The 21650-nt window shown below is 46.2% G+C and overlaps 1 protein-coding gene across 3 annotated transcripts in view; it reads left to right on the top strand.

Moving 5' to 3' along the window:
• Positions 1 to 4743: 4743 nt before the first annotated feature.
• The window catches only part of LOC101641616 (SREBF chaperone), a 36976-nt gene continuing 20069 nt past the window's right edge, over positions 4744 to 21650 (top strand). For all 3 annotated transcript variants that reach the window (XM_045297504.1, XM_030887598.2, XM_004703988.3), the window contains exon 1: positions 4744 to 4953. In XM_045297504.1, coding sequence (XP_045153439.1) covers positions 4832 to 4953 — 122 coding nt within the window. In that variant the 5' untranslated portion in view covers positions 4744 to 4831. The remainder of the gene's footprint in view (positions 4954 to 21650) is intronic.

Here is a 21650-nt window from a genome sequence, read left to right as displayed (position 1 = left end):
ACCCTTAATTATTTATTTATGCCATATCTTACTCCTTCACATACCAGTCTGTTGTTCACTCCCCTTGAGTGAGTTATACAGTCTTCCGTGCTATCACACCCACACACACCCCTTTTCTTGTCCTCAGGAAGGTAATTCGGATGTTTGGGGTTGGAAGGGGATGAGAGGGTGGGCAGATTGATCACCTTGCTGCCATCAGCTGAGGATGTCCTTGGAAGCTGACTCAGCTCGGTATCCACAGCCAGGAGAAGACAAGAGCTCTGCTCTGGATCCCCCAGCCTGCTCACGGGGCTGCAGCCTACTCCAGATCTCTGCCCTGCGCCTGAATCTCGGGCCTGCTCTGGATCTCTAGCTAGCAGTCACATTCCTTCGATTTTCCAGTCTCCAGTTCCGCATTGTCTGCCCTCTTACGCCCATCAGCGCAAGCTCACTGGACCTTGCCTCCATACTTACTTATTTTGATGGAAAACTGACCCTGCTTGGTCCAGAGAGCCCAGTGGAGAGATCGCCCAGGCGCTTGGCCCACCAATGACTTTGAATTTTGTTCCACATTTTTTGCCTGCTCTTTCTAGGACCTCCTATTGTGATCCCTTTCAGAGCAGTCAGACATGTAGACATGATGTGGTGGCAGCCAGACATCATGTAGTTCTTTTGGTCTTGGGGTTCATGTGGTCCATTCCTAGTTGATTCTTAGTACGTGTGAGTCGGTTCAATAAAGTATTTGGTGAATGTGGGCAAGAAATAGACCCTCATTTAAAATTTTTTATTTTATTGTGTGTGAATGGATTTTTCTAATTGTCCACATCTCTGATCTCACTTTGGATTACCTCAGAGCCACGGATACTGTACGCAAGCTTATGACAGACGGGATGAACCTGCCTCTCCACTGTACTCTTCAGAAAGCGTCATTCTGTTCTTCAGGCCTTTAGTTTCTGAGCCAGTGTGCCTGACTTGATCTGCCCCAGTCCTTCTGCAGACTTCCTCACGCTGCTCTTCTCCCCGTCTCAGCAGTGCTGTTTCTTCACATGCCTAGCTCTTTGATGTGTGTGTGTGTCACTACCAAATGCTTTGTTCATACCTGTAACCAGTCTCCCACAAAGGCAAGGTACAGGGTGATGGTATACATTGTTACAGAACGTGTGGCTCTTTAAATTCACGATCTAGATTCTGACCTGAAACAACCTGTAAGTGTGGGGCAATGTAAAGAAAACAGGTTTTTGCTTGAGGTTGGATAAATTTTACTTTGCCGTAGCTTTGCACTGAAAGTTGGACTATAGGGTAGAGATGATAATGGCTCCCCTTGCCAGGTCCTGGCAAATGAACTATGCTGTGAACTAGAATTTGAATTTATTCTTCAGCTTTACTTTCTAGGTGCTGTAAAAATGTAGCAATTAATTTAACTAGTAAACATTAATGGAAGCCTGAATTGACTAAAGTTGTTCAGAAAGATTTGCATTTGCTGGGAAATGGAAGTGAATTAGATGGCTTTTGTCTTGTATTAATAGTTGCAGTGTAGGAGCCGGGGGAAAGATAGGACCCGTGCCTCTCCCCTCTGGTGGATTTGTGTGCAGAAGGGAATTGGTAGGTCAGAATTTCCTGGTGTGTCTGATTTTGGGCAGCATTTCAAGGGAGAAATGTGAAATTTGTCTGAGGAAGAGGTTGGAAAAGTCCCAGCTGGCGTATGGCCTTGGACATTCAGGGGCTATCTTAACCTTGTCTCAGCAAGGTGTGCATCTCATTTCTGTTTCTTATCCCTTGGGGACAAGACCTGGATGGGGGGCTTAGGAGCAGAAACGTTATTTCCTGAGAGGGCTTGATTTGGTGCTGGATGATGAGTGCTGTCACTAGTCCCCTACTGCGGTACCCTGCAACCTGCTATGATGAGGCACAGCCCATGGATGGTGGCGCTGTTGGGAGCACCTCTGCTCCTTGGACCAGCAACTGTCACCTGTGTGTCTGTCCAGTGCCTGTTCAATGGACCTATAGGAAATTTTTTGTATTTCCTTAGAAGATCCCTGGGAACAACAAGTAATCTAAAATTGATGGCGAGGAGGGTGCAGGAGGCCTGGTAGGGCTTGAACAAGGGCAATGTAACCGAGAGGAATTACTGAAACCCAGGCCAAACCTGATAGTGGGACAAGAGAAAAGTTAAAGAAAATAGAGGAAAGAATTAGGAGGCAAAGGGCATCTATAGAGGTCTAACTACAGGCATGTACATATGTAAATACTTTTATATGTGATGATGGGGAAATAGATCTATGTACATATATTTGTAGGTTTAGAATTAAAGTAGCAGATGTATGTTGGGCCTCCAATCAAGTACTCCCTCAATGCAAGAACACTTTGTTCTATTAAACTGGCATTCCATGATGCTCACCTTCCCAACACGATTGCTGAAGACAGAGTGGGTGCATAAGCAAATGTGGTGAAGAAAGCTGATGGTGCCCAGCTATCAAAAGATATAGCATCTGGGGTCTTAAAGGCTTGAAGATAGACAAGCAGCCATCTAGCTGAGAAGCAACAAAGCCCACATGGAAGAAGCACACCAGCCTGTGTGATCACGAGGTGTCAAAAGGATCAGGTATCAGGCATCAAAGAACAATCATTTTGTGAATGACGGGGAGTGTGAAGTGGGGACCCAATGCCCATCTGTAGGCAACTGGACATCCCCTTATAGAAGGGTCGTGGGTAGGAGATGAGCAGATCAGGGTGCAGTATAGCACCAATGAAACATACAACTTTCCTGTAGTTCTTTAATGCTTCTTCCCCCCACTATCATGACCCCAATTTTTTTTTATTTTTTACCCCAATTCTACCTTACAAATCTGGCTAGACCAAAGCATGTACATGGGTACAGATAAGAGCTGGAAACACAGGGAGTCTAGGACAGATAAACCCCTCAGGACCAATATTGAGAGTAGCCATACCAGGACGGTAAGGGTTAAGGGTAAGGTGGGGGGAGATAGAGGGAACCAATCACAATGATCTACCCATAACCCCCTCCCCAGGGGATGGATAACAGAAAAGGGGGTGAAGGGAGACATCGGTCAGTGTAAGACATGACAAAAAAACAATTATTTTTTAAATTACCAAGGGTTCATGAGGGAGGGAGGAAGGGGAGGGAGGGCAAAAAATGAGAAGCTGATACCAAAGGTTCAAGTAGAAAGAAAATGTTTAGAAAATGATGGCAACAAATGTACAAATGTGCTTTACACAATGGATTGATGTATGGATTGTGATAAAAGTTGTATGAGCCCCCAATAAAATGATTTTTTTTTAAATAAAAAGATTCCTAGATTGGGAAGTGGCACACACATTTAAGGCCGTGCTCCTCGCCAAGTGGGAGGAGTGATAGACTGATAGATAGCTTCTCCTTTCTGGCTTGCGAATGGGTTATGATTCCTTTTGCTTCTCACTTCTGAAGAGTCATCTCATTAGTCCAAGTTTTCATCAGTGAACCTAGTCGAGCCAAGACATATATCTGGGCAGGTTCTAGCTAGCCAGGCCAAAGAAAACAGCACCATGGAGTAGGAGAAGTGGAGCTGAACTTGGCCTTCACTGGCGAGCAGAGCTCAGAAAGGAAGAGAAGTTTAGACCTCCCAAGCTTTACACTGGGGTTCTCAGTTCTGACTACTAGTTTAATGTTCCTTGTTTGTGAACAATAGACATTCATTCCAACATAAGCCAATGGGATTTATTGGAATGGTACAGGGTGTTCGTGGACTGGAAAGAACAGCTGACGAGCCAGTCTTCAGGAAGGGCTTGGGCCAGAGCAGCCTGGGGATCCTGGGAACGGGAACCTCTGTGGGGATGAATAAGCACCGCTTGCCTCTTTCTGCTCTGAAGTCAAAGTCAGGTCAAGAGGCCCAACCTAGTGGCTTGAATCCTTTAAGAACACACCTTGTGGGGTGAGGCGGTTCCCCCAAGCTACTCTGGGTGACTGTTAATCAAAGAAGGGGACAGCTGCTGGGTAGGCAGGAGAAGATGGGGGACATAGACCTCCTGTGGCTGCCAGAGTAAGTTTTGTGTACAGAAAGCCAAACCATGGGTGCAGACTTGATTGTGATTGGTAGTGACTGTCGGACAGAGTGGGACTGTCCCATGGGATTTCCAAGGCTGTAACCCTTAGGGAAGCAGGCTCTCTCATCTTCTTCCTGTGGAGCAGCTGGTGGATTTCAACTACTGAACTTTTGATAACAGCCCAACCTGAAGCCCACTACATCACAGTGGGTTTTATGGCCTTCATGCTGAGGGCCTAATTGGTTGCGATCTTTGTGTTGAAGGCTGACAGCACTGAGCATTCTTCACCAGTTTCGGTTGCCCTTTTCCTAGTCAGCCCTGTGTAGAAATCTTCCCCAAGGATTTACCGCAAGGGTGGGTAGGTTCAGAAGGCCATGGGAGCAAGTAGTTGAAGGTGATGTCTATTAAGCACAAGTGTGCTCTTCTGCGCCTCATGCTAGGAATTCATCCTCTCTAGGGAGTGGCCTTTTGGAAACACCTAGCAGAGAAGAGGGTTGAGGGTTTATGACCAGAGCTAGATGGGGCAGTTCTTTGAATCCCCTCCTTCAACTGATGAGAAAGCTGCTAATAGAGTCACTAATTGGCAAGTGACTAAGATTGTGTGTGCGCATGTGTGTTTTGATGTTTCTAGACCTTGCACACAATTGTTGCCTCCCATAATAACAACCCTAGGCTGTAGGGGCAGGTGCTGTGTCTTAATGGGCTGATTTCTCTCTCCGCCAGATGGTGTCCACCAACAGTGCCGTCCAGGGTGTGCCAGGCTGATCCATGGTCACTTTCCGGGATGGCTGCAAGGTGACTTCAGCTGAGGATGACCCTGACTGAAAAGTTGCGTGAGAAGATATCTCGGGCTTTCTACAACCATGGGCTGCTCTGCGCGTCCTACCCCATCCCCATCATCCTCTTCACGGGGCTGTGCATCGTAGCGTGCTGGTATGTTTGTGGGTTGTTTCCTCACCCCGACTGCTATGGAGCCCACAACCACGGCACTTCAGGCACATTGGGCCTGCTGAATGGGGGGGCTCTAGTCCTGGTGGTCAGCCAGTAAACTAAAAACAGCCAGGTGGATCCTGACTTAGTTCCCTGCCACATTTGGTGATATCACTGCTACTCTACTCCAAAATGATGTCTCGCTTCTCTGAGGAGCTGTGAGATCACAGAAAGATGTGTGTGATCTTTTCATTTCTGTTCTCACCCATAACAGCTTTCTTTTTTTTTTTTTTTCATAACAGCTTTCTTTTAAAAATATTTATCGAGATGTCTTTGCTTTAATTATTTTGGTTTTTATTTTATTGTGGTGGAACTATGCATAAGAAAATATATGCCATCTCAATGATTTCTACAGGTGCTGTTCAATAGCCTTGACTACCTTCTTCAAGTTGAGCAACCGGTCTAACTGCCCTCAACCTGCTTGTTCCACCACCAACATGACCTCACTGCCCTTCAGGCCACCCTCACTGCCATCGGGTCCGTGCAGACTAGTATCAACCCTATAGGATAGAGTGGTACTACCTCTGTGGATTTCCGAGGCTCTAAATCTTTATGGGAGTAGAAAGCTTCATCTTTCTTTCTTGGAACGATGGTAGGCTTGAACATCTGAACTTGTGATTAGCAGCCAGTGCGTAACGCACTGCCCCATAAGGGCTTGCACCTGCTTAATACCTGGTTAAGAGCAGGCGCCTTTTAGTGTCACAAGGCAAAGCCTATTGAACATAAGATTTGCTCTACTGCTCTCTAGGCAACCTTTGGTGTTCATGTGGAGCCTCTCGCTGACTTCTGTGGTTTCTCAGACGTGAGAGCTCTAACCATTGCTATCGAGTTATCTGACTGGTGACACCTCACAGGACAGAGCAGAACTACTGCCCAGGGTTGACGAGCCTGGAACTTTTGTGGGAGCAGACTGCCACATCTTTCTCTCATGGGGGTTCAACCCGCTGACCCTCAGCGACCACGCCCTTAATCGCGGTACCACGAGGGTCTTTGTGAGACAGCTCCAGCCGCCCTTCATTCTTGTCTTTGTCACAGGGCAGTTTAGAAGCCTGTAGACTGGCTGCCAGGAAAGAGACACGGTAAGAGGGAGGGGCTTGATTAAGATGGTGTCTGGTGGGCTCTGGCCTCTGAATGCTGGCGGCCATGGAAAGAACCATTTGTGATTCTTTTCTCTAGAAAGAATTTCAGTCTCCAGCTTCCTCTTCGAACACATGTAGATGTTTTCAGAAGTGTGCTGGGTGCTTGGGGCTGCTCAGTTTTTAATGCTTCTAAGTTCTCTCCTGATTAGGTGAGCATCATTCATTGAGAGTGGGTAGAAGCTTCAGGTATATGACTAAATGTCTCATCAGTCTGCACAACACCCTGGGGAAGTGGTCCGGTTATATTTCCATCTTACCAAAGTGGGGTGGCAGCTCAGACACTTGCCAGGTCTGTACAAGTCAAAAGTGGTGAAACATGGTTCTGGTGCCAGCTCCTGGACCTGTGGCACTTCCGGCTCTCTGACTCCCCTCACTGTGACTCACTGGATCTGTACTGGTGATAAGCCTTGCAAAATGATGTTGTGTAAGGAAGGACACTTGTAAGTACACCCCTGCCACCAGGACAAGTGTGGGCTATAGGGCCACTGGGTGACACTGTCAGAGGGGGTGACACTAAAGTGACTGTGCAGTAGATTCTGTAAGATTTCTGTGCAGTGTCTCAGCAGAAGTTGACTGTTTTTTTTATAAACATGACCCTGTAGTTAATCACAACCACAGAAACTGTTTTTGTCAGCCCAGCCTCCTTGGATTAATATACCTGTAAGCCAAGGCTATAGGTCTGCCCGTTTACTTTTTGAATCTTCTAACTCGCGCTGGTCAGCTGTCATCATTACATAGATAGGATGACGCTTCGAGACACTGGTTTCATCAGCCTGCTACACACATGCTGCTGTGGCCCTTGCTGCCAGTGTCTTCATAGTTGCTGATTTTAGAAAATTTCCTGGTGTTTTAGCTCCAATATGGTGGTGATTGGTATTTGTGAGCCTGTATCAATCACTTGTGTGAGAATGAAGGCACAGTAAAGGAAAAGGTGAAAAATAAACACTGCTCAGGTACTCACCTTGTAACTAATTATAATATTGTAACTGATATTGTAATTCATTTATATAATTTTATGAAAACAACTTTGTTGTTAGTATTCACGTAACCTTAGAAATACTACATTTAAACAAGTTAAAGCTTGAGCTCATGTAATTATGTGTTCAGAATGGATGATGAACGTGATTAAAGATTCTGGTATCGGGGTCACTCAGTGGAGGGTGGGGGTGGGGTGACACTGCCCCTTAGTTACACCACTAGCTGTAAGTGATGAGTTAGTAACAGGTGCTCTGAAAGCTCAGCTGTAGATTTTGCCCTCTAAGTTATTGTCCTGATGGTATAGTCAGCAGTTCGAAACCACCAGCTGCTTCTCAGGAGAAAGACTTTCTATTCCCCTACAGCATTAGCTCTACCGTGTCTCAGCGGGTCACTGTGAGTTGGCGTTGACTTGATGGCAGTGAGGTGAGGTGATTTCAAAATCGCGCTTCTAGAACTGCCTAGCTGCCGAGGCTCCTCCTCACTGCCATCGAGGCGACTGTGGCTCCTGGTCACCCAACTTCCTAGGGTTCCTGTGACTGTAGATCTTTATGAGGGGACGAGTAACAGAAATGTGGGTATCGTACAATGGACAGTGTAAGATACAAAATAATAACAATCGGTAATAGATCAAGGATTCATGAGGGCAGGGGGGTGGGGATAAAGGAGGAGCTTATACCAAGGGCTCAAGTAGAAAATGTTCTGGAAACGATGATGGCAACATGTACAAATATGCTTAATATAATTGATGTAAGGAATGTTATCAGAGCTGTAAGAGCCTCCAATAAAATAATTAAAAGTATATAAATCAACAACATAGTAGCTGTTAAATTAATACTAAAATTGGTATCTAAATGAATAAAATTCCATATAGTCTATCTTTATGAGAGTAGACTGCCTCATCTTTCTCCCAAGGAGCAGCTGGTGGGTTCGAATCACTGACCTTGTGATGAGCAGTTCAGTGCTCCTTGTGTACTAAGGCAGTATTTCTTAAACTTTAACTCAAATCGGAATCACCAGGAGGAGGGCATGCAAAATGCAGATTGCTGGGCCCTGCCCTAGGGTTTCCGATCCTGGGCAGGGATAATTGAGCATGTGAGTGGGCTCTTGGCTATATACAGTTGGATCTTGTTCTCGAAAGAAAAAAATTGCTGTCCTGCAGTGTTTCAAAACAGACTGTCCGCGAAAACTTAAGTGGCGGCTAAAGTCCCAGGGGTGGGAGGCATTCCAAGAACTCAGCTGGCGTCCAGAATTTGCATGTCCTGGAGACTGACCACACACTGAAAACCACCGGCCCATGTTTTCCTTGAAAACTACTGAAGCTCTTTCCACCCTCCTCTCAGCTGAAGAAACGATTCTGCGTTCAGGTGGCGGTGGTGCTCACTTTGGGTGCGATCACTTGTTGAGGGCTAAATGCATCTTCATACTGGCTTTGCCACATGGAAAGACAGTAAGCAAGGATGAGAAGTCTTCAAAAAGTTCCTGGGAGGACTTCATGACCCTTTAATTCCATTGTCCCATAGACATTTTGATTAGGTCCCCTTGTGTGGGATGAATTGACACATTGATTAAACCTGTCTTCGGTGTGGGAAGGCTTCCGTTGGCAAGAGAGCGTGGTTGTGAGTTTGCATTCATAAAGACAGTTCTTGGCTCGAGAGGGGAAGGATTGTCTTTGTCCTTTGGACCAGGCAGTGACCTAGGCAGGGGTCACAGGGCTTATGTACTGCGTTCTTGGGTGCAGTTAGGTCTTAATTTTGAAGGAGAAATTTGCCATCACACAGTGTTTCAAAATAGACTGTCCTTGTGTGTGTTTATGACGCAGGGGCCTCTGGTATGAAAACTCAGTGCGGTGGCTAAAGCCTCAGGGTGGGAGCATTCCATCCACGCATGGGGGGCATAGAATAAGATGAAAGGTTGGGGAAGAGGTAGACGTGGTAACGATCATTGAATAAGCAGGACAGCCAGGTGCCGCCAAGCAAGACAGAACCTGCTGAACAGCCCGGTGCACTCACCAGTCCTGAGAAAAGTCCACTGCTTTCTAGTCGATTCTGGCCTAAAACGGCGTGGTCAGGCCAGAGTGGGACTGCCCCATAGGGTTCCCAAGGCTGTTGGGAGACTGCTGCATCTTTCTCCCACAGAGCAGCTCATGTTGGCAGCTGTTTGGCCTGGAGTCACCAGGGCCCCTGGCGGGAAGGAAGGGATCTGCAGCTGGGCCGTTCCTCAGGCGCTTTCACACAAGGCTCATTGGGTTTCCTCACATCCTTGGGGAAGGCTGCTATTCCCTTGTCCTCTTAGAGATGATGAAATCAGTGTGGAGAGCTAGTAAAATAGTAAGTGCTGGAAATGACAGGTCCGTGTGACAAACAATTGATGCTTTCTCCTCTTCACCTCGGGTGATAGCAAGTTCTTAGAAGAATGCACTTGGTGCTGACTTACAAGGTGTTTACTCTTGGATAACAGGCGTGAGGGAGAAGGGTCATAGCTGTGGGGGAGCAGGCAGCTGAACAAGCTCGGCCTAGACAGAACAAGAGAGGCTCTTTGAGCCAGGTGGGTCTCTGCAGTAGCAACTGCGGAAGAGCAAGCACAGATGTGGGTCTTCATGAAGGGGGCTCTAACATGAGCCGGTCACTATGTCAGAAGGGTGACACAGCTTTATGATGCTTATTGTGAGGTTGGTTTGGCGACGGAGAGAAAGAAAGCAAAGGTAAAAAACAGTTTCAAGGGTTTATTTCAGAGCTCCGGGAGGGAAGGGAGAGCAGAGAAAGGGACGGGAGCATCCTGAGCTCCCGGATGAGGTTCATGGGCCCCCAGTTGGGGCCCAGCAAAGTCACACTGTCCAGGTGAGAGATGGAGAGTTTTACAGCCTGGGTCTTGGGGGAGGGAGTAGCTGGGGAATTTTCCACTGCAACTTGGTTGTCTGGAGCTAAGCAACAGTGTTCAAAGTTATCTGTAATGGTTAGTCTTCTGCACCTGGGCCTGAAGGCCACGGAAGTGGTGGGGGGGGGGGGGGCGGATCTGACCTCTCATAGTGTCCTTGAAGTGTTTTCACCAGCTCAGTCTCCTGTCTCTCCTGCCCTGCTAACCCCCTCTTCTCCCTGACACTTATGATGTCATTGGATACATGCAGAGCAGATGGGACCTCACCTTGGTGAGAAGGGAGATTTTAGGAAGGCTTCTTGGAAGAAGACATGGAAACCAAGCTGTGCAGGAAGACTAGGCAGCCTTTTCTTCACCCCTTGCTGTGCCCAGCAATGGTCACTCCCTCTCCACTCCCCCAAAGACCGAGCAGCACCTCAGCGCTGTCTGCCCACCACTGCTGATCTCCTCCCACGATACTGGGCTCTCCTCTCTTGCTTGTCACCTTGTTTTTCTTTGAGGAGGCAAGATCTGGCTGTGTGATGATGTTTCTTTGTTCTGTGTACTTATCTCTCTAAACCACCATCTTTGTCAAGTGATCTTAAAGGAATTTAAAAATTGTCTCTTAAAATCTGATTGTGCTGGGGAATTTCCCCCGAGGTCAGAAGCCCTCTTTTGGCCTCGCCTCCCAAGTTGGTATGATGGTATCAGAGAACCCAGGGCACCTCTGGGAAGCCTTTTTGCCCAGAGCAACTTCCTCTGCACCATCTCTGCAAGTGTCTTGCAGAACACAAAGGGCCTGTAGCAGGTTTTGGTTTTGGGGGTTTTTTTTGGCAGCAGTTTTATTAGAAATTGAGGTTCCTTTATTGTTTCTGGAATGATCACTGCACATGTGGATAGAGCAACCACCTGAGCTGTAGGAATACTTTATGCCACCCCCCCACCCCACCCACAATTCTCTCCCCTATCACGCTCAAAAATGAGGACAGATTTCCTTGGGCATTCCAGTTAATTGTCCTAATAATATATGTAATGCTTCTCCCTTCACCTTCATTGCATACTGCCGGAGGCCTTAAAAGCTTGCAAATGGCCATCCAGATCACAGTAACTGATCTCTATCCTTCTGGAGCACAACAGAGCAAGTGGGAGGGGAGGAGGAAATGGACCATGAACATGAACAGCTCACTGCCTCCTCTGCCATGAGTGGTTGCCTGCTACTGTGACCGAACATTTTGACCCATAGTGACATAAAAGAAGCCTGATAAAGGGGGAGAAATGCAGAAATTAGTTTTAAATTCTCATAGATTCCAGATTTTCTGGACCCATGGAGGATGAATGAACCCCTGAAAATAGTGCCCTGAGATTATTTTCAAAGCTTAAACCAAAAATGTCCCTTGAAGTCATCTTAAAACCAAACTGTACTTTGTTTTGCTTCACTAGTACGTTAAGGTCTGCCTTGAGCATCCTGGTCTTGGGTCAAGTGACAACAGTAGCTCCAAGGTTCAGGAGGATGAGAATGATTGCACTGAGCTGTCCATGTAGTAACTGTTCACGTGGTGTGTGTGTTGCTGTGTAGCTTCTCAACAACATTTTTTCTTCAAAGGAGGAGGAAGGTGAATGAGAGCATGGCAGTGTGGGAAGTAGCTGTCTCCATCCTGAGTCTGATTCTCCTGGACAGCACTGGGGAGGTGTGGTCTCCTCTGTGAACTGTTGTTGAGGTTGCAGGCGTGTGCCTGAGGGCCAAGGGCCCTGCTGCAGATGGCCTCAGAGCCCAGCCTTGCCGCTATCTCTCTCCTGGGGGAAAATCTGATGAAACTTGTCGCAAATCAGCACCGTGGCAGGAGGAGTCTGTGTACATTGACAAGGTTGGGCAGCCAGCCCTAAGCTGTAGCCCAGCAGTGTCCAGCGAGGCAAGGCCTCTGCTGGATGTACCACAGAGCCCAGGAAGAGCGCCTGGGTCCAGGCTGGTTAGCTAGCCTGTGCGCAGGTCACAGGACCGCCGTGTCACCTCGGAGCCCAAGTGCTGCTCAAGGCTAGATCCACCACCATGGAGTCCATGCCAATGACAGCGACCTGGATAGGGCTTCTGAGGCTCTAAATCATCAGTTACCAAACTTATTTGGCCTACCACCCCTGTTCAGGAGGCAAAAAAAGTACCCAGTGTCCCCCATGACAATTAAAAATGTTAACAAAATTTGCACTGTAGCCCATAATTCAGGATAAAATGGAAGTATCTGTTTTTATAGCCCCCTTCAATCAATCCAGTGTGGCTCCTCCCCTGGGGACAGTATCGCCCATTTGGGAAACACGGTTCTAAATCTTTATGGAGCAGATTGCCTCATCTGTCTCCTACAGAGCAGTTGGTGGGTTTGAACCACTGACCTGTGGTTAGCAGTCCTGAAGCTTACCCCACAGTACCACCAAGGCAAGAGAAAGTCAGTTCTGTCCCAGAGACTGCAATCACAGTGAGGCCATTCTGCTGGGTGTTTGGGGACACACTTGGCCCCTTTCGTGCCCCTCTGCTCAGGAGGAAAGTAGAACTTTCTGGTGTAGGTAGAATATCTCAGTTGTGTGTTCTGTCCACTTCTCCCTCTCCCCGTGTGCCAACTTCTCCAGTCTCTTGGTGAGCACCACAGTCCTTTAGGGAACGCGTGTGCGGGGTGGTAGGACAGGTTTGTGCAGTTTGTGCCTGTGGTCACTTTAGTATGTTCCCTTTAGTGGAAGAGGAAAGAAAGTGAGAAACGGAAGCCCTGCCTGTGTCTGTGCTCTGGAGCACCAGGTCAGCTAGCAGAGAACTCTGCCCTCTGCCCCCTGCCCCAAAGCCTGGGATCCAGAGGCCCCAGCAGTCAGCTCCCTGCAGCTGCTCACAGCTTTGACCTACCTGCTTCCACATAGCCGCCTCCTATGCGTCAGTGACCCTGCCTCAAAAACCAGCCCCTGAGCAGCTCTGGAAGGCCTGCACTAGAGTGTGGTTTCACCCTGTAAGGAAATGAGACCGGCAGCTCTCATCCCTGATGTCTCCTGGGCGGGGCTATTTCTGTGATTGCTTTCTCTGTATCTCCCTCCGAGATGACCAGACAGGGAGCATGTGAGATATAGTAGAACAAGGACCCATGAAATAATTTTCTGGCCTGAGTGCAAAATGAAAATGCGGAGCTGCTTGTTCAAAGAGCAGGGGAAATTATCATTAAAAGTAATACAATAAGGTCTCTTTGAGTCAAAATTGGCTTGATGGCAGTGTGTTTGGTTTTTTGGTTTTGCATAGGAGTGGGCACAATGGTTGTCCCTAGTAAGATGCCCACCATACAGTCTGTGAGACTGTCAGTGTGGGTTGGGGGGTTTCAGACGGGTAACCTGGGTAGGGTGGGGAAGGTCAGGCAGGGCCTGGAGGGTCAGGGGCCACTCGAACTGGTGGCTCAGGACTGCCCCGGAAGGAGGGACCACACATGCACCTTTGCTTCTAGAGCCCCCAACTCATGCCCCATCATTCTATTGGGCCTCCATACAAAGTATGCACTTAAAGATAATTTTATTAAGAATCTCAAGACAGTGGTTGCGGAACATTAATCCCCCAGCACAGTCACTCAGGTTGCGTACTCGTTAAGCCAACCAACCCTATGGAGAAGAACATCACGGGTCTCTAAATTAACACTTGTTTCTTGAAAATCTTCCCTGTAGCTGGCATTGGGTAAGCAGAAATTAAAAGAGCATGTCCCCTCTCCACAAGTTTCTCATTTAAAAAAGTTTCTCATACTAAGCAAGCAAATGAACAGAAGTCTCTGGGGCGAGTGTTCGAAGACTTCCGTGCTGTGCAGAAGAGGAGCACCTCCTTGCTTGGGGGCTTTGCCTTGCCTACGACATGCACAAGGCCATGTGCTCTTCCTATTTCTTATGTTTGGTTTTGTTTTGACCCTAAGAATATTTAAAACATTCCTAGCTCACTGACCGTGTAAAAACAGGCCAGGAGCTGAATTTGACTCTGGGCCTGTAGTTTGCTGATCCCTAAGCTACACAATAACGTTATCAGACAGTAATTGAGGACTAAGTTCAGCCAGCATCAATTCCCAGAATGTGTGTCTGTCTCACTCAGGCAGAGCAGCCTCTAGCAGCCACAAAACACACGCAGGCAAAGGAATGCAAGAGCTGGCCGCTCCAGAGGTGGGCCAGCATGTCCCTAAGGAGACCAGAGCAGAAAGGAGAGGCACCGACAACCGCTGTTGCAGGGAAGGTGAGATGCTCAAGGCAGACCTTTTAACTAGTTAACCTAAACTATTTTTTGGTTTTTAGGAAGACCCCAGGGAATTGTTTTGGTTTAAGGTTTAAAGACTGTCTCAGAGTGATAGTTTCAGGAGTTCATCCACCTTCTAGTGTTCCTTTCTGAGTTATCTAGAGTCCATGAGAACTTTAAACTCTGTTCTATTTTCCCTCCTGGCCTTTGATCCGCGTTCTTCTATGGAATCTTTGGTTCTTCTGGTCTCGTGACAAAGGAGGCTGTTGTTCACAGAGGCGATAAGCCACACGTTCCGTGTCCTTCTATTCCTGACTCTCCTTCCTCTGCCACTCCAGGTATATAGAGACCAATTGTTGTGTTGCCATGGTCCTTGTAAGCTTTTAACACACTAGCCACTACATAATGAGCTAAGAGGTAAAACTGTAGCCCACAAAGCACACGAACAGACTAATTAACTGGGATATTCCATGAAACCATGACCCTAAACCTCCAACCCAGAGAACCAAATCTCATGAGGTCTTTATTTATATACAATTTATTGACAGCAGTGGCCTCTTTGTTCTTAAGTTAGGCCTTCCTCCAATGTCTGCTTGTGACTGAGGCAGAGAAATGCTGCTGGGGTATGGGAGCGGCCTGGTCTGTGGACAGTGAGCTTCACTGCAGAGAGCCCACTGAGCGCTTGTCGGAGGGCCTCCCCATACGTCTCTCGAGGGGCTCTTCTCTTAGAGATCAGTTTCTATAAAGAATGGCTCAGTTGTCTGTCAGGGTAGAACAGCCCCTAACACATCATCACGGGTCCGGTAAGCGCAATTGTACAGCGATCATAAGTAAAGATTATAGTAACATCATAGAGAGCATGAGAGATAGAAGAGAGATTGAAATAGTGGAGTCAGACACATTTCATGGCAGCAGGGCTCACCTCAGCCTCACTTGGTGGTCCACGTGGAGAGAGAGAGAGAGAGAGAGATTTATTGCTAACCAATGCGTTTTTTTCCCTCTGGGGACATGCAAGCCCCCTAATTACAGCTGAAGACATACATCACAGGAAAGGGTTATGCTATAGGTAATACAGTAATGGGAGGGGGGTGATCTAGGGGAACATATGCTATTGGAAGAGGAGGGAATAAGGGTATACATGTGACAAGATGGGCGGACCCCCAGATTCATGATGGAGGCCTAACTTTGGATGTCACTGAGCAGTTTTGACCTGGCATCTGGCTCACTATAGAAACCATTATCAGTAGGGTGTAAACCCCACCTACAGGGACCAAACTGATGACTGTAAGCCTTTAGGGAGAAGCAGCCCATTGCCCCTAACAGCAGGGAGTGGGCCCTACTTGTGGTGGGACCAGACAGTAGTCTGGCAACTGACTGCCTTCAGGGAGGTGACTTGACAATCATTTACCATTAGCTGGAAGCACTGTCCTAAGTCTGACATATATTTGGGGGAGATGACTTAGGAGAAATCTTTCTGTTTCCCACAATTCCCCCTTTTGTTTTATATATAAAATTCAAAAGAGTCACATGGGCAACATGGTTATTTTCTATACATTGAAAGCTGTTGAGGCAAAAGTTAATGACCAAATTAATATAGACAAAAATTCAGGCTTATGGTAAACGTTTTGAATTTAGATATAGGGAATAAATTCCCCCTATGCCCATCTGCTCTTGGAGGAAGGTATGAGAGGGGCTGACAGGAAGAAAGAGCCAATAGGAGTATCTGCTTCTATAGTTCAAGCTGCCGGCCACACAACAATCAGCTATGTGCTTGTACGAGACAACCTCAAATCAGCACCATGTACGAGGGTAAAGTGGGGAACAATATCATGTATCATGAGAATGTGATTAGGACTTAACCTACAACTTGCAAGGGTAAAGGTCCCCCTCCACATCTAGAAACTCAGCCTGCTAGGCTTCTTTGTGAGAGAATAAAGGATTCGTCCTTAAACACTCTCTTCCCGTTCTCTGCTCCCCACAGTGTTTGCTTTATGCACGAATTTCAAAAGGGCCATAGGGGCCATATGATTTTCCTTCAAACACCTTAGCTTTCTATAGAAGCAACACATGATAACCAGGACAAAAATTATGATTATGAGCAGCACTGTTAGGCTGGAGCCCAGGCTATGAGAAATACTTTGAACCCAAGCTCACAGATCCAATCCTTCCATGTTATCCACCAATTGCTTAATTATATCAGAGGCAGGAGATCCCTCAAGTCTGTCTTTGAATGTATAGAAAATATCCTCGTTAAGTTGATCAACATCTAATGAAATGTTTCCCTTAAACCCTTGCAAATGTTTCCTAATCAAATCCCAATCATGCAATGTCTTATTATAAGGATAAGGGGTTATACACAAATCAGCTACATTCCAGTCACATTTTAGCATTAATTGATGTTGCAAGCCCATGATTTGACTCTCTCAACCACTGGACAGTTTGCTGCAACGCTACCACTCTCCCCGCCCCCAGTTCATTGTTCACCTTTGCCTGAGTGGCCTAGAGCTGACATGAGTCCATTTGCCACTTTTGCACACAATATTCAGTTTTGATGGACTCTTGTAGTGCTCCCACAGCAACGGCAGCAGTGGTGGCAATAGCTATGAGTCCAATTATAGCTGCGATTAACATTCCCATGTATCGGCATGGTCTTTTCAGTATCTCTGATACCACTTGCATCATGAAGGGCAATTCTGGACTGCTCTCCCATCTGTACTTCATTTCCACCGGGATCCACATCCCCATCCTGCTCTTTAGGATGAGGATGCTGTCATTTGAAAGGTTTATCAGCAGAGTATGGTTAATGCAAGTGAACAATTTACAAATATGGCAAGTGGCACTGCGCGCAGTTTCATTTATGATGATGTTTCCTACAGCAAGCACAAGGCAGCTTTACACACGAGACTGTGTATCGAGTCTCATTCTTGTGAGAAGTATAAGTATAACCAGACCGACTGGTGCCAGTAAAGTTTCCTGTGTAGCCTGTTAAAGGCTTAGTGGCAAGCGGTAATTTCCACTGGTCCCACTGTTCAGGGCCTGTCTCAGGCTTCAGTAACCTGGGGCGGGGAGGTGCAAGGCCTCCTTCATGTCAGGCCATCACCTTTGACCTGGTAGTGGCAATGCCATCAGGGGTCTTTTGCCACTCACAATTACTGACATAATCACATGAGGTGATGTTGGATTCCTCTGAGCAATTAGTTAGAAACTTTTCCATGGGGGCCCCAATCAGTAATAGTTGCAATATCATTTCTTAACACCTTTCCATGTGGCCCCTGACATTTGAGCCATTTGAGCCTGTCAGCAACGACATGACGGTAACTCATAACTTTACAGGTTTCCATGTCTCCTCTCTCTCCCCAAGTAGTGGAGTTTTCATATTCTGCAAATGCTTCTTTACCCATTATCATGTAGAAGCCATAGCTGGTTTCATTCAAGACCAGCCAGTTATTCCATGCCTGAGAGTTAACAGCCAAACAGGGCTGGTGCCCACACATAAAGGTAGAGTTTCAAAACCCAGAGTGAAACTAAGATTTTTGCCTTCCTCATCAGGATGTCTGGTTGTTCCCTCAACTCTCGGAGCACAGCATGAACTTCCCTCCTTTCTTCTGGGCCTTGCTGGCTGAAAAGAAATTCACCTATCTCCTTTGCCTGTGAAAACATAAACAAATAGCCCCTCCTTTGGGGTGTCAGCAACTAAGTCTACTAATAAGGTTACAGGTTCAATTAAGTAGTATTGCCCATCAAGCTTCTTACAATGTAGGATTTTACCATCTTGCAATATTCTGATCTGGTTAACTTTTCTCATTCCTTCCAAGATGGATTTAGGGGCTGGATTAATGGGAGGGGCCTGGGACCCTGTGGAATGCCTTAAGGAAATGACCCCATATCCAGAGCTTAAAACCCTTTTCCCTCCAATTTCTAATTCCATGCGGGGGGCGCTATTGTTTCCCCACAACAGCATTCCAAAAGACCCCATGATTTAATATATGGTGGTCAGACTTCTTAAGTACTCTTTCCTGATAGGTGTAAATTTTTACTTTAGGAATGCAGGGAAACAAAAGTTGGCTTAAACGATCTTCCTTCTTTATAAACCATAGTGCATCAGATTTAATTACCGCCTTAATTTCTCCTTCATAATCCTGATCAATAATTCCAGCTACAATCTGAACACATTGAGAATTTAGGTTGGACTTTCCTAATAAACATCCCATAGTTCTTTTAGGTAGTGGACCCCAAGTACCACTCTTAATAATTCCTGATGTAATCACAGCTTTTGGCTTTTCCTCACAATTGTGATCAACTCCAGTATCAATTTGAATTCCTTGAACACTTAGGTTAGATCTTTCTGATAAAAACTGTATTGCTCTTCCTATAAGAGACTCCTGCTTTTTAGAATCAACAGACTGTTGTGCGGGCTTCTGAGCCTTTACTTTGTTGATTAAACTTCCTTCAGAGAGGACAGAGGCTGGGCTTTTGCAAGTTTGGTTAGGTCTGGTCTCCTGCTGTGAAGTTGGGGGCATGCCTGTGATTGCTGCCATTCAAAGAGGCTTTGCCTTCCTAGCTCTGCTGGGCAGGGCTTGGATAAATCTCCTTCCACTATTACCTGCTCTCAGTTCAAAGGGGCTTGAAGCATGCCCTTCTATGTTTTTTTGGCTTGGTGTTTGTGATAGTTTATTGTGCCAGCCTGGCTGATAAACACAGGTAGGATTGACTGAGGGGCGGAGAGATGGATGGCTTGGTGAGCCTCGCCTTTCTTGTCTCTCGCTCTGTGATCATCAGACCAGTGTGCAGCTGCCTTGCTTGTTCTGTGCCTCAATTTAAAGGCTACACAACCTGTGGGACACCTAGCCTGTGGACTGTGTTGCTATAAGCTGAGGTCCCTTTAAGACTTCTCTGGAGCTGGGGACTGGCGATTGGTGACCTGCCTTGTGATTGGCTGCTGTGCTGACATAACCTAGCTCTCTACAAATAGAGGAAGATCTGGCATCAGATAGAGACTTGAAGGACTGCTAGTCTCTCAACTTTCTCTCACGGACGTGAGTTGCACTAAGCCATTTATAGTGCTTCTAATTTAACTGTTTATTTCTTGTATTGTATATTTATCTGTATATGATTTAACATTTCATTTCTCGTTATATATCTAATTATCTTTATAAATAAATATATTATCAGGAATTTGGTTCTATCTCTAGAGAACCCTGTCTAACACAGTGTTACTTCCTTGTAAATGTCCCCTATTGATAAACTTTGAATGACAATGCTCTGCTCAGTGTCTACTTCTATTGCAGCAGGGACAAAGTCCAGTTTCCTTGGACTCTTTCCCTGGGTCTTTTCTGCTGTGAATTGTCCTATTCTTTTGTAATATCTGCCTGCAGTTTCTGATAATGTCCCTCTGCCCCACATGTAAAGCATCTCCCTTTAGGTCTGGTGTCACTTGCCAAAGCAGCAGCCATGAGGTTGGCCCTGTGCTCATCTGTCCCCACATCCCTGCATAGCCTGATATAATCGAACATATAATCTAACAGCGTGCTCTGTTCCTTGAAAGGGCGTACGGCAGCTTGATATGATGTATTCGAGTTCTCAAATACTAAAGTAAGATTAAGATTATCCAATGCCCCTTTGTCCGCCACATTCTTGTGGACAGCATCCTGCAACCTGGATATAAAATCTATATAAGGCTCATCATTCCTTTGCTTCACTGCTATGTAACTTGGCCATCTGCTTCCTGATGGCATTATTTTTTCCCAAGCCTTTAGGTAGACTTCTTGTACTTGTGTGAAAGTCTGCTCATCAAAGTTTAATTGTGCCTCAATTGTAATGTAATTCTCATCTACTAGCAGCTGATGAACCCCTATATCTATGCCCTCTTTTGCATTCGTGTGTGCTTGAGCAAGGGCTGTTTTGTTCCATAGCATTTGATATTGCAAAGATTCTGAAGGGGAAAGACACACTTTCGTCAACACTTTCCAGTCGGCCGGGATCCAATATTCCATGTTCGTTGGAGATTTTACCATACTAATTAAAAATGGTGAATCTGGACCATAACTAGATACTGCTTGTTTGAGATCTTTCAGTAGCTTAAAGGGAAAGGCGGTATATCGCCGTTCTTGATTCCCTTCTGAGTGCTGTTCATCAGGCTCCCTGTCTATAATTCTAACGGGATAAGCCATTCTGACTTCTAAGTCTACTTCTTGAGCTATAGTCTTCTCCACCTGTGAGAGCAAAGGTGCCTTCCTACTCCTTGCCTCTTTGCTTCTCACTTCCTGAGCCTCACCTTCTATGTTAAATCTCTCCATTTGCATCCCTTTGGATCTAATCTCTTTTCTCCCTCCAGCACTGACTTGCTTGATAGTATTGGGATTCCCTATGCTATAATCTGGTGGTGGAGGAGCAGATGCTTCTAGTCTGATATCTCTTTCTGATTCAGACTTCGTTCTCTCAGCTCTGCCTACAATCTTCTCACTACTCTGCTGGTCTTGTTCCTTTGCTCTCAACCTGCAGAGGCTCCAACACTGTTTCAATCTGCACTCACAGTGCCCATGTCTCCATGAGTATGCTTTGTCTTCCCTGTGGGCTTTTCTTAAATTAATAGCTACCTTGTCCCAGATCTCCATATCAAAGGTTCTTGACTCTGGAAAAGAAGGATTACATTTTTTTACCACTTAAAGAAACTCTTTCATTCTCTTATTTGTTACCGCTACATTTTGTTTCTTTAAGAGGTGGCAAAGTGTGATACCATACTCTGTATCCTTGCTCTTTGCCTGACCCATATCTCACTCAGACTTAAAACACACTCAAAAAAATAAAATAAAAAATAAAAATTTTCCCGATTCACCCTCTCTGTCTGATGAGGCCGTACAATTGTTACACAGGATTAACTTAAAAGCGTTCTTTTCCTACTGTCACGCGATAGGCGCCATATGTCAGGGAAACCAGCCCCTCACACTTCATCATGGGTCCGGTAGGTACAATTGTACAGCGATCATAAGTAAAGATTATAGTAACATCATAGAGAGCATGAGAGATTGAAATAATGGAGTCAGACACATTTCATGGCAGCGTGCTCACCTCAGCCCTGCTTGGTGGTCCATGTGAAGAAAGAGAGAGAGAGAGAGAGAAAGAGAGAGAGAGACTTATTGCTAACCAATCCTTTTTTTTGCTCTGGGAATGTGCAAGCCCCCTAATTACAGCTGAAGACATACATCACAGGAAAGGGTTATGCTGTAGGTAATACAGTAATGGGAGGGGGGTGATCTAGGGGAACATATGCTATTGGAAGAGGAGGGAATAAGGGTATACATGTGACAAGATGGGCGGACCCCCAGATTCATGATGGAGGCCTAACTTTGGATGTCACTGAGCAGTTTTGACCTGGCATCTGGCTCACTATAGAAACCATTATCAGTAGGGTGTAAACCCCACCTACAGGGACCAAACTGATG

This window comes from Echinops telfairi, unplaced genomic scaffold, assembly GCF_000313985.2.
Source record: "Echinops telfairi isolate 266 unplaced genomic scaffold, ASM31398v2 ScPeMD7_7420;HRSCAF=8458, whole genome shotgun sequence".
Taxonomy (NCBI): Eukaryota; Metazoa; Chordata; class Mammalia; order Afrosoricida; family Tenrecidae; genus Echinops; species Echinops telfairi.
The sequence above is the reverse complement of the archived record's forward strand: the minus strand, read 5'-3'. Positions and strand labels throughout refer to the sequence as shown.